Here is a 14,116-nt window from a genome sequence, read left to right on the forward strand (position 1 = left end):
AGACGAATCTAGCAGCAGGTTAGCACTGTTTGATATAAGAAGTTACCAGAGAAAATTTAAGAGATGACTGCAATAATCTACGTTAGAAGTACAGAAACCCTGAAGCAGTTATTATAGGGCTGGAATGGAGAAAGTGAATACAAGAAACATGAGGAGGACAGAATCACTAAGTCTTAATAACTGACTAAATGCAGAAGACTAAGGAGAATAGACTACTCAAAAGCATCTGGATCTGTAACTCCTAATAAATTAGAAAAGTGGTAAAAGGTTAGGAGAGAGTAAATCATTTAAGAAGTGATACCCAGAAGGCAATCTAAAATTGAAGAGAGGTCAATGCTAAAGTTATAAATTTGTGAGTTGCCCATGAAGAGGAGAGCTTTTATCTCTAAAATGTTATATACAATTCAAAATTAAGTACAGCATACATACCCCCTGAACTGATGCTCCAGGGGCCAAGGCCATATTTGCACGGATTTCTTCATCATTTAAACTCAGGCCCATGTACTGGGACAGCTCCGGATATAGTTTAGGATAGAGATCTAAAATGAATAAATGAATAAAGAAAAAAAATCAGAATATTTAAGATGAAAACTCTTATTATGGGCTTCTATTTGTGTTAAGAAATTACATGTATTTTATAAAATCTAGAATGAATCTATATTAGTAACTTGGAAAATCATCTCCCTATGTCTATAATGACAATTAGAAATGAGAAATATAGAAAAGGTTTAAATAGTAAAGATAAAAATAATTTTCCCAAATAAATCTTCTTCCTACTTTCTTAAAATAAATCTATTTGGTTAGGAATTTCATAAGCATACCACTGATTCTCCACTGCTGAACTGACTATACTGTTTATTGTCAACCAGCTACTTTACAACTCAATTAATAAACACTGATTACTACTAAATGATTCTTCTGAACAAAAAAAGCAAAGCTTATAAGTGTATTTAGTGTCTTATTTAAAAAAACATTAAACACATTCTAATGAAATCTTAGAAACAATATATTCAAATATTAACAGTAATTAACTTAGTAGCAAAATTAGTATTTCCAAAAGTTTTTTTATATAATCTGTGACTTAAAATGAACTGTCTAAAAGAATGTTATAAATAGTTATGACTGGCTACAAAAACCTATTTAATACTCTTATTTTAAATAATATTATTTAGGGGCTCTGTCCTAAGTCTCTATAAACTTAGAAGGAAAAGGAACCAAAGAAAAGTATATGGAGACCTAGCAGAAATCCCAGAATTTGGAAAGCTCCCCCAAAAGGAGGTGGCTGGAAATTTCAAAACCCACCCTCATTCCACACAGACGGAGGACAATTTAGCAAGTTCAAGAGCAGCAGTATGGGCACAGTGCACATATAGGTTTTCTTCATAAATGAATCAGTCATAAGTTAGGGACTTATGAGAGTTGAGATTCAACTTAATTCACTTAATTCTGACTAAGCTATAAAATCTATCCTTCATGTTCATAGTTCACTTTCTTGGTTAAAGATTATTTTTTGAAGTAAACATTTTTTTACTATTACAAGAACTTTAGCCACATATTTTATGCTGTAGATTAAAAAAAGAAATCTTGGATTCCCTATTTCAGGAAGAGAAGGCTTAAACATATTTCAGTTCAAGAAGAATAAACCCAAAGTATAAACCTACTTCCATCTTGAGAGATGGGAGCAGAAGCTTCAGACAAAATTGCTGGGTTGGCAGGGTTTGCAGAAAAGGCAGTTTGAGCCTGAAAAAGAAAACAAAATTCTAACAATATGCTATATATACATGTCTTATATAATTTATAAGTTAAATTCAGTATTTCCAAAAAGAAACTAAAACATTGAAGTCTTATTCAATAAAGTTTAATTTGGGGGCACCTGGGTGGCTCAGTCAGTTGAGTATCTGACTTCTGATTTCAACTCAGGTCATGATCTCAAGGTTGTGAGATCAAGGCCCATGTGAGCTCCATGCTCAGGGTGGAGTCTACTGGAGGTTTTTTCTCTCCCTCTCCCTCTGCTCCTCCCTACCCCCACTGCTCATGCTCACTCTTTCTCTAAAATAGTTTAATTTTAAACACTTCAACAAGTTTTTCAAAAGAAATCTGCAGGGACACCTGGGTGGCTCAGCAGTTGAGCATCTGCCTTCAGCTCAGGGTGTGATCCTGGAGTCCAGGGATAGAGTCTCGGATAGGGCTCCCTGTGAGGAGCCTGCTTCTCCCTCTGCCTGTGTTGTGTGTCTGCCTCTCTGTGTCTCTCATGAATAAATAAGCAAAATCTTAAAAAAAAAAAAAAAAAAAAAAGGAAATCTGCAAATCTAAAATACATTTCATATTCCAGATATTTTAACACTGTGATATAAAATTTGACTAAGTACCATATAACCAATATTTCATAGTGCTGCAAATTACAAAGTAGCATTTTCAAAATGCATTACAAAGTGTATGGCTGCCTATTTTAAATTTTCATTATTTTTTTACTAACTACTCTAATAATATTTGCCTAAGGAAAAAGCTCAACCATATTCATACAAGTCACATATCAGAAAAACACCTAAAAATTTAAATACTAAGTTGTTAGTATTTTGCCATTTTGACATATCCCACTGATATAATCTTCATCTTCATTTTAGCAACTATAAGAAAGGAATACACTATACTAAATATAAAAAAATTACAAAGTATGCAAATGCATACTTTATCACTGACATTAAAGAACACTAAAATAATTAATTTGTAACTTAAACAAACTTGTTAAAATCATTTTGCAGCGTATATATTTATCAAAATGCTACTCATGCTCAAGTATGCCAGGAACTCCTCTCAGGCTGCCCTTCACAGCCCGTGTCACATTAAGTAGTCCAAGATGAAATCGTTTTTCCTATATAGATAGATCTGACTTTCTAAAATAGCCATGTATCATTTAGAGACAAGATTGCTAAAGCTGTATGGCCAATCTTTAATATCACTTTTTACTCAATTGGAAAAAAAATGTGAATTATACTATTATGTTTATAGCCCTGAAATTAATGCCAAGAGTAGTCCCAAAATGCTTGGAGTGATTGATGCTTAATTTAAATAAGTATAGCCTATAAAAGCATTAGATGCTACTTCACTCATTTGGGTTGTAAATGTTCTGACACTGTTATTGCGTCATACTTTAGTATTTATCGTTTTACAATCTGTCACATTCTAAACTGAAATAAAATGCAATAAAAATCTCTATAATTTTAAATAGTAGTCCACAGACTCAAAGTATATTGAATTTTCAAATTTCTATCACCAGCTATCAGCTAAAAGTGAGCTAGGAGCCAGTGGATTACTTCTTGGATAATCTTTAAGGAAAAAAAAAAAAAAAAAAAACACTGTTCACTCAAAGAAAATGAACTATCAAGCCATGAAAAGGCATAGAAGAAATTTAAATGCACCTTTTTTTTTAAAGATTTTATTTATTTATTCATGAGAAACACAGAGAGACAGAGAGAGGCAGAGACACAGGCAGAGGGAGAAGCAGGCTCCATGCAGGGAGCCTGATGTGGGACTCCATCCTGGGTCTCCAGGATCACACCCTAGGCCGAAGGCAGGTGTAAACTGCTGAGCCACCCAGGGATCCCCTAAATGCACATTATTTAAGTGAAAGAAACCAATCTGAAAAGCCTGAACACCGTATAATTCCAACTCTATGACATTTTGGAAAAGGCAAACTACAGAGACAGTAAAAAGATCAGCAGTTGCCAGAGATGAGTGGGGAGGGAGGGAAGAATAGAGAAGAATTTTTAGAGCAGTAGTCTACAGTATGGACCTCTATATGATACTAGACTCTATACAATACTACAATGGTAGCGATACGACATTACACATTTGTCAAAACACCACCAAATATATAACAGCAAGCCTGAACCCTAATGTAAACTATGGACTCTGAGTGGTAAAAATGTGTCAATGTTACCACATTGTTAATCAATTGTAAAAAATGAACCACTCAGGTGAGAATATTAATAGTACGGGAAGATATGCTAAGTGTGTGTGTTGGGGGGAGGGGCAACTAAGATGGAAACTTTGTATCTTCCATTCAATTTTGCTGTGAACCTAAAACTGCTTTAAAAAATAGAATGTATTGAGGCACCCAGACGGTGCAGTTGGTTAAGCGTGTGTTTCATCTCAGGTCAGGTGACATCAGGATGGTGAGATCAAGCCCCAAGCACTCAACGTGGAGTCTGTTTAAGATTCTCTCTCCTTCCATGTCTCCCTCTCCCTCTGCCTCTCCCCTGCTCAGTCTCCTAAAACAAAAAATAGTAATCAAATGTATTCATTTAAAAAAATTGTTCCTTTTTCCATTGGTTATTATTCTTTTCTTTCTATTATTCTGTATTATTCTATTCTTTTACTTGTTGCTTACTCGTTGCTTTTGTTCTTATCCAAGGAATACTGAAGTGAGAATATATAGAGAAAGCTTACAGTTATATATGTATTATGTAATCTATAGTAAAAACAAAACCAGAAGAAAGATGGTACAACAAGGGCATAAGGACTTTATGCCATTAAATGTGGTAAATTATTTCAGACTTATGTGAAATCTCAAACAATTTTTAAAGAAAAGGAATGGGGTCTCCCAAGGAGCACGCAGTTACCACCAAGGCCTGCATGTGGAGTTAATAGTGTTGACTTCTGCTCACTGTCTTAGAAGACTGAGTCTCTGTTACAACACTGTTTCTAAAAGCTTTATATAGGTGTAACCACCACAGGTTTATGTGAAGGATTCACAATAGAGAGAGATTCAGGGATTTTATGATGCTAAAAGCAACAGCTTTTGTATAGTTTATAAAATATAGGAACTGCCAATTCACTGCTGCAATTTAGCTTTGCTGTGGTGTACATGGTCAGATTAGAAAATAAATGCTACCTGTGCAGGACACCTCAAGAACAAAAATAAACCTAAAATGAAACAACAACAAGAAAAACCAGCCCAAGACTATAGTGGCTGAGGAAGAATATTTTCAAACACCGAAAGAATAAAAACTGATGTTTCCCCCTCCTTACTCATGGTTATATCTCCAAGCAGCTAAAACTTCCTGCTCAGAACATCTATATAACTTGCTTCTCCTTAAAGAGGTCAGTATGTTGTGCTTGTAGCTCTCTTTATTTTCCAAACATATGTCAAAATCAACTTTCCTGGGGCACCTGAGTGGTTCAATGGTTGAGCGTCTGCCTTTGGTTGTGGTCAAATCCCGGGGTCCTGGGATTGAGTCCCGTATCAAACAGGGAGCCGGCTTCTCCCTCTGGCTATGTCTTTGCCTCTCTCTGCATCTCTCATGAATGAATAAAAATCTTAAAAAAAAAAAAAATCAACTTTCTTTTTTAAGTTTTAAAAACCAAAAATTTCTGTCAAAGTCAACTATGATTAGAATTCAATTTTATAAAAACCAATAAAGAACAAAAACAGATTAGTCATTCTTTTAGATTTGTCTGCAGATCCTTATCACTCAATGCTCTGATGTCATATTAATGTCTTGTTATTCTTGAAGGCTACGTATTTCAGATAAAAGCTTTTTAAAAACAAAGTATGCTTGTTAGGATGAACTTTGCAGAAATAAAAATGCCATGAGAAAAATACTGACAAAATACTGAAGAAAGAATAGAGCATTTAAGATGACAAATCTCTAAAAATTGAAGCTTCAAAGCCTTTAGCAGCTGAACAGATTTCAGGTTTTACAAACCACATTTTAATGTTCTCAGTGGATTTATGATGGAAAATATGTGTTGATGAACATGTTTACCCAATCACTGCTACAAGGTAACAATTCCAACCATAGAACTGCCCCTATTATTGCTGGGAGTTTATACCTTAGAAAGGCCAATTTTGCCTAAAAGACACTTTTATACTTGATGTTGCTTAAGCCTGGATTTCTCACAAGTTTAGGGGCGCCTGCGTGTCTCAGTCCATTAACTGACTGCCTTCGGCTCAGGTCCTGATCCCAGGATCCTGGGATCTCATATCAGCCTCCCTGCTCAGCGGGGAGCCTACTTCTCCCTCTCCTCCCTCCTTGAGCTCTCTACCACTATTTCGTTCTCTATCTCTCTAATAAATAAAATCCTTAAAAAAAAAAAAAGACTTCTTACAAGTTTATAATTGATTTTTATGCCCATTAATTAATTATGAGGAAGTAAGTCTTATTTAGAGTAAACTTGCCAAGGCCTCAAGTAAAAGGATCCTCAGAATAAGCAGCTTTGAAGTACTACAAATTATCCCCAGCTAGAATAAAAACTTACAAAACAGCAAGACTGTTTCAAACTTTCAAACTTTCTTAAGCAGAAGCATCTATCTTGAAAGCTAATACTTACTTGAAGAACTACAAAAAGTTTTTGACTTCATAAAATTAGAAATACTATAATCTCTAACACTTAGACATTTAGAGGATATTCACATAAAACGTCTGCCACTTAAAGGAAATCACTATCATTGTGCTTTACATTACTTCTAATAGCATTCACCATTTTTATAATTTTTAACTTCTCAGTAAAGGCAAAGAATTATTTTTAAAGATAGGTCCTATCTGAAGATCCAAAGAACTACATACTAATTTTAAATAAAATTATGAGCATCTAAAAAGTTGAAGTGTATTTTACCAACATAAATATATGGTATTTAATTTAAACTTGAGTCTTAAAATCAAGCTATCTTGAGTTTAAGTCCAGTTTTAAAGTAATAATATCCCATATCTATTAATTCATAGTGAAATGAAAAAGAATTGGTAGCTTTTCTGTAACTTTTCAGCCTGCAATTAATAACTTTTTAGTCTGCAATTAATAAACTGAAAAGTTTAATGTAAAAATGAATACATCCACTATTTAAGTTTTTTGCTTCACTTCACCTATAAGTAGAATGTGTGACAATGTATATATTAAAGAAAAGCACATAAACAACTTAGACATACCTGAAGAACTTTGTCTACCTTTAGGTCTTCAAGAGATGGGTAGAGAGACATTTTTGCAGGATTTTTCTAAAGAAAAAACAAATTTCTGTAACTTTCAAATTTCATTGAAATTTAAATAGTATACATAAACCAGCAATACATATAAACATATGCAAATTTGTAACACAATAAGAAACATTTAAATTGTAGAACACATGGAAAAATATGAACATCTAGCCTACACTAAAAACTGATTACTGGTTACTAAACTACTTCATCCTCCGTTACTACTATCAAACTATATCCACTGCAGATTTTAAATTTCCCTTCAAGTAAAAGTCCCTTCATTTCAAAAGTTTAAAAAATCAAAGAGAATGGTTATCTGACTTACCCTAGCTTACACAAGTGCTTGGCAAATGAAAAAAGACTATATCCAAAAAAAAAACCTAGAAGAGCTCCTATACAATTATCTATGAAATCTCTATGACGGGGGGCGGGGGGAGGGAATATATATATATGTGTGTGTATGCACACATCTATCATTATATATGTACTTAGAAAAAACAACTGTTTTAACAGCAATCATTAGCAATAGTTTTAATTTTAGGAGACAAATGATACAGATATTAAGGGACTGAGGAATAAGAGAAATTTTTACATTTTAAACATTTCTATACTGCTCAATGTTTTTTAGCAACCATAAATTGCTTTTTGTAATAATTTACAACAAAGTTCTCAAAGTATTACAAGGCTATGTACTTGAAAATTTTGTTTAGTCATAACTATGAGATCTGGTACTTCCTTTGAACCCAACAAAATAGAATTTATCTCTAATTGGCATAGGGTATGTCAGAGGTTCTTGAGCTGGCTATCAATGTATTACCTCCCACCTCCCAAATCCACACATTACTGGGGGCTCTGCAAATGGAGCCAGTCCCCTTAAATATTGCTTTGTGGCCAGCTAGCATGAGGTTGCGCTTCGTCAATGCAAGGAGCTGGAGATACACTGGAGGAGAAAAGGTTTTTCCTTAAAGGTTCTGGGATGCCACTCCAGGTAGGCTGCTGCAGTACCTGCTTCTCTAGCATCTTGCCCCTGGCAGGAAACAGCTTTTTAAGCACTCAACTCCTGCAGTGCACAGAACCAACACTGACCCCCACATCTGTTGAGCAGCTTACTAGCATGGTGCCACCTGCAAGGCATCTTCCCATAAGTAGCTTTCCCTAACACTCCTCTCATGTGCACCAAGTTCCAAGGTGCAGCACCCTTCCTGGAGCTGACCTCCACCAGCACTCCAAAGGGAGACTTTCCAGTAAACTGGTTTTGAAAACCAACTTCATCATCCACTGACCAACAGCTGCACTCTCCAACAAGGCCTGGCTTTCAGGCACAGAAGAGGGCAGTCTCTTCCTGGGGCACTCTAACTCAGCCCAGGGGTTAGTAGATACTTATTAAATCTGTCCTGTATTCATTAAAGTTCTCTTTACTTTTTACTAACCAATTCCGGTTCATGTTACAGTTAATAATTCTGTACATTGAACTTTCACTGTTCAAGTTACTATAGTTTCTGTCTCTTAGCTGGATGCTGAAATCTACGTACTTTGGGGGCACCTGGGTGGCACAGTCAGTTAAGCAGCCAACTCTTGGTTTTGGCCCAGGTCATGACTCAGGGTCCTGAGATCAAGCCCTACATCCAGTTCCACATTCAGTGCAGAGCCTGCCTGAGATTCTCTTTCCTTCTCCCTCTGCTCCTCCCACTCGTGCACTCCAAAATAAATAAATCTTTTTAAAAAAATGTATATACTTCACATACCATAAAATTCACAGTTTTAGAGTATACAATTCTTCAGTTTTAATATATCTACAGTTGTGCACTCATCCCTACCATCTGGTATTAGAACATTTCCATCACTGCCCCCCTCCAAAAAAAAAAAAAAAAAAAAAAAAAAACAACTCTATGCCTATCCATTCTCCCCTCCCTCCAGGTCCAGGCAACTAAAAATTTTTCTGCTTCTTGATTTGCCTATTCTGAACATTTAATCTGGAATTACAGTATATGTGGACTTTTGTATCTCTTTTTCACCTAGTATAATGCTTTCAAAATTCATCCATGCTATAGTGCATACCAATACTTCACCCCTTTTTATGACGGAATAACATCCCGACTATAGGCACTGGGCTAAATTTTGGGTACCCACTGATCAGTCAGTAACATTTTGGATCTTTACAGCCTTTGACTATCATGAATAATGCTACTAACGACGCTAATGAACATTTACAACCAGTGTTTGTGTAGACATATATATATTTAATTCTCTTGGTTTATAACTAAGAGTAGAGTTGCTGGGTCACATGGTAACTATTTTACTTTTTGAAAAAATGCCAACTGGTTTCCAAAGTGACTGTACCATTTTACATTCCCATCAGCAACATATAAGGGAGAGTTCCAATTTCTCTGTATCTTTGCCATACTTGCTACTGTCTTTTTTATTACAGCCATCCTAGTAGATGTGAAATAGCATCCCACTGTAGTTTTGATTTGTACTTCTCTAATAATCAATGATGTTCAGCATTATTTCATTTATTGTCCATTTGTATATCTTTGGAAAAAATAACAATTCAAATCCTTTGTCTGCTCTTCCCTCCTTCCCTTTCTTTCTTGCCTAATTTTCCTGGGCTAGAACCTCCAATAAAATGCCAAATAAACAATGGCCTGATACAGGGGCACCTGGACAGCTCAGTCAGTTAAGTGGTTAAGTGTCTGGCTTCCACTCAGGTCATGATCTTGCTCAGATCAAGATCCTGGGATCCTGGGATCAAGCCCTGCATCAGGCTTCCCTGCTCAGTGAGGAGTCTGCTCCCCCCTCTCCCTCTTCTCCATGCTCGTGCTCTCCCCTCTTTCTCAAATAAATAAAATCTTTTTTAAAAAAATGGCCTGATACAGTTTTTAAGGGGAAAACAGGGCTTACATATGTGAATAAAATGCAAATTCGTGAGAAAATACAGTAAGAAATGGTTTAATTCTATTAATTCAGGGAAACAAAATGCAGTAACCTTTCTGTGTCTCAAAAAATCATTAAGCTTCCCCCTGTAAACATGTTTTATTTACATTTCCAACCATTTTATCAGTATCATAAAATTATTTTAAATTCACTGGAACAAATGTCGGCTTTTAATGTGGTACTATTTCTATTTTAGATTTCTACTTTTACTTCTGCCACTGGTCACATACAAGATCCCCTTTTCCTCATGAAAAGTGAATTGGATGAGTGGTAAATTTCAAAATTCAGTGAGTTTTCTCAAACATTTCCCTCATAAAGCTTTTCCTTAAACAAATATTAACTGAAGTTGTCTGAACAACCCTGAGGTCACACTCATTTCCTAAAAATTACTTCATGCTCATACAAATATTCAAACTCAATCCCAGAAAAGAAACGGGCTTTTCAGACATTTTTTTAAATAAAAAGTATCATCACAACTTACACTTTTTAAAAAATTTAGTTTCAGGATTGTTCGAATATGTGACCTTAACTCTCATCATTTTTCTAAAGTACGAAGGATTCCTCAACTATTTTACTTCACAAACTATTTTTGTGGCTTCATTTCACATAATTTCTTTCTAAACATTACAACATTCTAGCTGCAACAGCCTTCTATTTCTTTTTTTTCTAAATTATTAATTTAAATTCAATTTGCCAACATATAACACCCAGTGCTCATCCCATCAAGTGCCCTCCTTAGTGACCCTCACCCAGTTACCACCCCACCCCCCACCCCCCGCCCACCTCCCCTCCCACAACCCTTTGTTTCCCAGCTACTTCCCATCCTGGTCAAGTGCTTCTGTGCCCCCTATCTTTGCAAAAGCTGCTTCCTCTTCCCAAAATCCCTTTTGAGGACTTCTCTTTCAAAACCCCAGTCAAGAGCTACTTCTGTGAGGACACCTTTGATGACCTCAACCTAACAGGTTTCTCTAACTTCAGCAGTTTCACTCTCCCTGTTATACAGCTAAGTTTATGTTTCTCTGGTTCTTGAAATCAAGGCCTTTATTTCCCTAGCATAATTCCTGATCCTAAAACAAGTCAAATATTTACTAAATTTTGATCAATATTGCCAAAACAGCAGTAAACAAGATATCTTTCAAACATTCATTGAAAAGTTCAAATTTGGGATCCCTGGGTGGCGCAGCGGTTTGGCGCCGGCCTTTGGCCCGGGGCGCGATCCTGGAGACCCGGGATCGAATCCCATGTCGGGCTCCCGGTGCGTGGAGCCTGCTTCTCCCTCTGCCTGTGTCTCTGCCTCTCTTTCTCTCTCACTGTGTGCCTATCATAAGTAAATAAAAATTTAAAAAAAAAAAAAAAAGAAAAGTTCAAATTTTCTTATCTTTCCAGTCTACATCTTTGAATACAAACTGTTAAAAGCTTTCTGGGTGAATAATAAATTCTTGTATTATTTTTCTTAAGGGTTCCATTAACTTGTAGGAGTGAGTTCATCTTTGATCTAATGTCAAAAACAATTAGCCCTTTTTTAAGAACTACCAAACTACCTTTGAAAAATCCTTTCAAGTACGGTTGGAATTTCAGAATGACCAATAATGAGATTCAAAGAGATTGTGAAAATAATTCTATTATATCAGTATGTGAACTCGCATTTTACTTTCACTTAAAACTCCTCTCACACACTATTATTGTACTGACTACAGAATTTTGCTCCTAGGCCTCCCCTTCAGCTGACTGAGAATCAATAATAAGGTATAGATCCCAGTGACCCTGAAATTAGTAGGCAAAACATCTTGCCATCTACTCTACCGGAGAGTTTGAGCACATTCCTGACTGTAAAGCTTTGTTTCACTGGTCTAATTCCTGGAAAGAACTGGTCTCCACTTACCCCTAGACTAGGTTTGGCCCATTCTAAACTCTCTCCATGCATAATGAAAAACCTCTGCACCCAGTGCACCACTAGGCCTTAGGAAATAACCCCTAAATTAGTTTCTACTAAAAGGTTTCTCAGAGCTTGGAACACTTTCAGGGTTTGTTTAGAACATCTAAAAATAAAAAAATACCTGACTATTCTGAGTATCAACTTTCCCATTTGGCTCTCCCATATCCTCAGGGCAATGTCAGGGTAGCTTCCTTAGAGTCTTTACATATGTGCAGACTAAAAGCCTCCATAACTCAAATACCATATGTGATATTTTGGAACATCTAGTTAGTTTGCTTCTTAGATGCTATACTCTGGTAAATGAGGTAAGAAACATACTAGTAAAGGTTTCCAGATAATATCACCTGGAATGGCAATGCATATCATTTTCTGAGTTGCTGACCGCATTCCCTCAATCAAACCAACTACGAAAACTGGTCTTCATTTTTTAAAATGACATGTGATTGTTTAAGTTAAAATAGTATTTGTTTAATCCCAGCTGTTAAAAAAAATCATAGGATAATGAAAATTCGGGACTGCAGAATCAGTAATCTTAAAGTGCGATACAACACATCTGGTACTCTAGCTTTTGTAGCTGCTGCCCAAAGATAACTCCTTGACTTCCTGGCTCTGGTGGCCAGTAAGGCTTAAATTCATCAATCCCATAAGACTATAAGAAACAGAAACAGTTGTTCACAGGCTATCTTCCCCAAGGCACAACACAAACAGCAGACTGAAATAAATGCACCTCCAGTTTTTCTATGAAAGAAGTCTATTAGCTTATCCTCATAGCTGTAGCCTGAGGAATAGGCTTCTAATTAAACACACATCTAAGAGCTGACTACAGTACTCTCCAAAGACTGAGAAGGCCACTGGGTGCCTCTCCTTTGCCCCCTACCAAGTCTTCGGTGTCTCCAAGACAGAAGCTAGTGTACAGGCCTGGCACACAGACTATTTCCCATAGGGCACATCCCTGGATAAACAAACAGGCTTTGGTAGTGAGGAAGCCTGTATTCACAGGTTCCACAGTACTATAACAAAACCAAGCGAACTATCACCCTAGGGCACAACACAGAATGGACCGACAGAAGTCTTTCCCTTAAAGAGGTATTTTGCATACATTAAAAGCTGCAGCCTGAGGTCCCTGAATCTATGTGTTGACTAAGATCCTCCCCTTTGGAACACTGACAGATCTTGTCACTCCTTCAACTACTGGGAGCAACTAAGAATAAAGTAGGCTATTTGGACAATTTAAAAAGTATGAGACAACCAAGAACTCAGTTAGATGATGAAGTTCATCTCTTAAAGTGAGTTGTGTCACTCAAGACAGAGAGATGACTTAATCTAATCACTGAAATCAATAGAAAGTCAAGTAAAGGGATCCCTGGGTGGCGCAGCGGTTTGGCGCCTGCCTTTGGCCCAGGGCGCGATCCTGGAGACCCGGGATCGAATCCCACGTCGGGCTCCCGGTGCATGGAGCCTGCTTCTCCCTCTGCCTGTGTCTCTGCCTCTCTGTCTCTCTCTGTGTGACTATCATGAATAAATAAAAAAAAAATTAAAAAAAAAAAAAAAGAAAGTCAAGTAAAATAAAGAAACAAAGGAATATTTCAAGTAAGAACAAAATAAAACCTGAGTAAAAGACCTTAGTGATATGGAGATAAACAATTCACCTGACGAAATAGCAGTCAATATATATGCTCACTTGGCTCAGAGAACAAATGATGAAAAAAGTGAAAATTTCAAAAGAAAATACATGAAAATACCAAGCAAATATCACAGAACTGAAAAATACAATAATTTAACTGAGAAATACAATAGAAGGATTCAAGAACAGACTAAATGAAGAACACAAAAAAAAAGAAAAGAAAAGAAAAAGAAAAAGAAAAAGAAAAAGAAAAAGAAAGAAAAAGGGAAGGAAGGGAAGGGAAGGGAAGGAGGAAGGGAAGGGAAGGGAAGGAAGGGAAGGGAAGGAAGGGAAGGGAAGGGAAGGGAAGGGAAGGGAAGGGAAGGGAGGGAGAAAAAGCAAAGACAGCATAAGAGACTAACAGGACATCAAGCAAACAAACATCCCCATTATAAAGGTCCCAAAGGGAGAAGAGGAAAAGGGGCAGAAATTTTAAATTTGACAAAATAATGGCTAAAAAAATTCTCTAAATTGGAGAAGGAAACAGATATCCAAGTCCAGGAAGTCCATAAAGTTCCAAATAAAATGAACCCAAAGAGACCCACATCAAAACACATTATAATTAAATGTCAAAAGTTAAAAGAGAGAAAGAATCTTAAAAGCAGGAAAAGC

General features: G+C 36.4%; 1 protein-coding gene across 5 annotated transcripts in view; it reads right to left on the reverse strand.

Annotated features, from left to right (window-relative positions):
* Positions 1–14,116, reverse strand: part of SDCBP (syndecan binding protein) — a 38,935-nt gene that overhangs the window by 11,790 nt on the left and 13,029 nt on the right. For all 5 annotated transcript variants that reach the window (XM_055318443.1, XM_055318441.1, XM_055318442.1 and 2 more), the window contains 3 exons: positions 6,927–6,992; positions 1,662–1,740; positions 430–539 (listed from right to left, as the gene is read on the reverse strand). In XM_055318443.1, coding sequence (XP_055174418.1) covers positions 430–539; positions 1,662–1,740; positions 6,927–6,977 — 240 coding nt within the window. In that variant the 5' untranslated portion in view covers positions 6,978–6,992. The remainder of the gene's footprint in view (positions 1–429; positions 540–1,661; positions 1,741–6,926; positions 6,993–14,116) is intronic.

This window comes from Nyctereutes procyonoides, unplaced genomic scaffold (genome assembly GCF_905146905.1).
Source record: "Nyctereutes procyonoides isolate TBG_1078 unplaced genomic scaffold, NYPRO_anot_genome, whole genome shotgun sequence".
Lineage (NCBI taxonomy): Eukaryota > Metazoa > Chordata > Mammalia > Carnivora > Canidae > Nyctereutes > Nyctereutes procyonoides.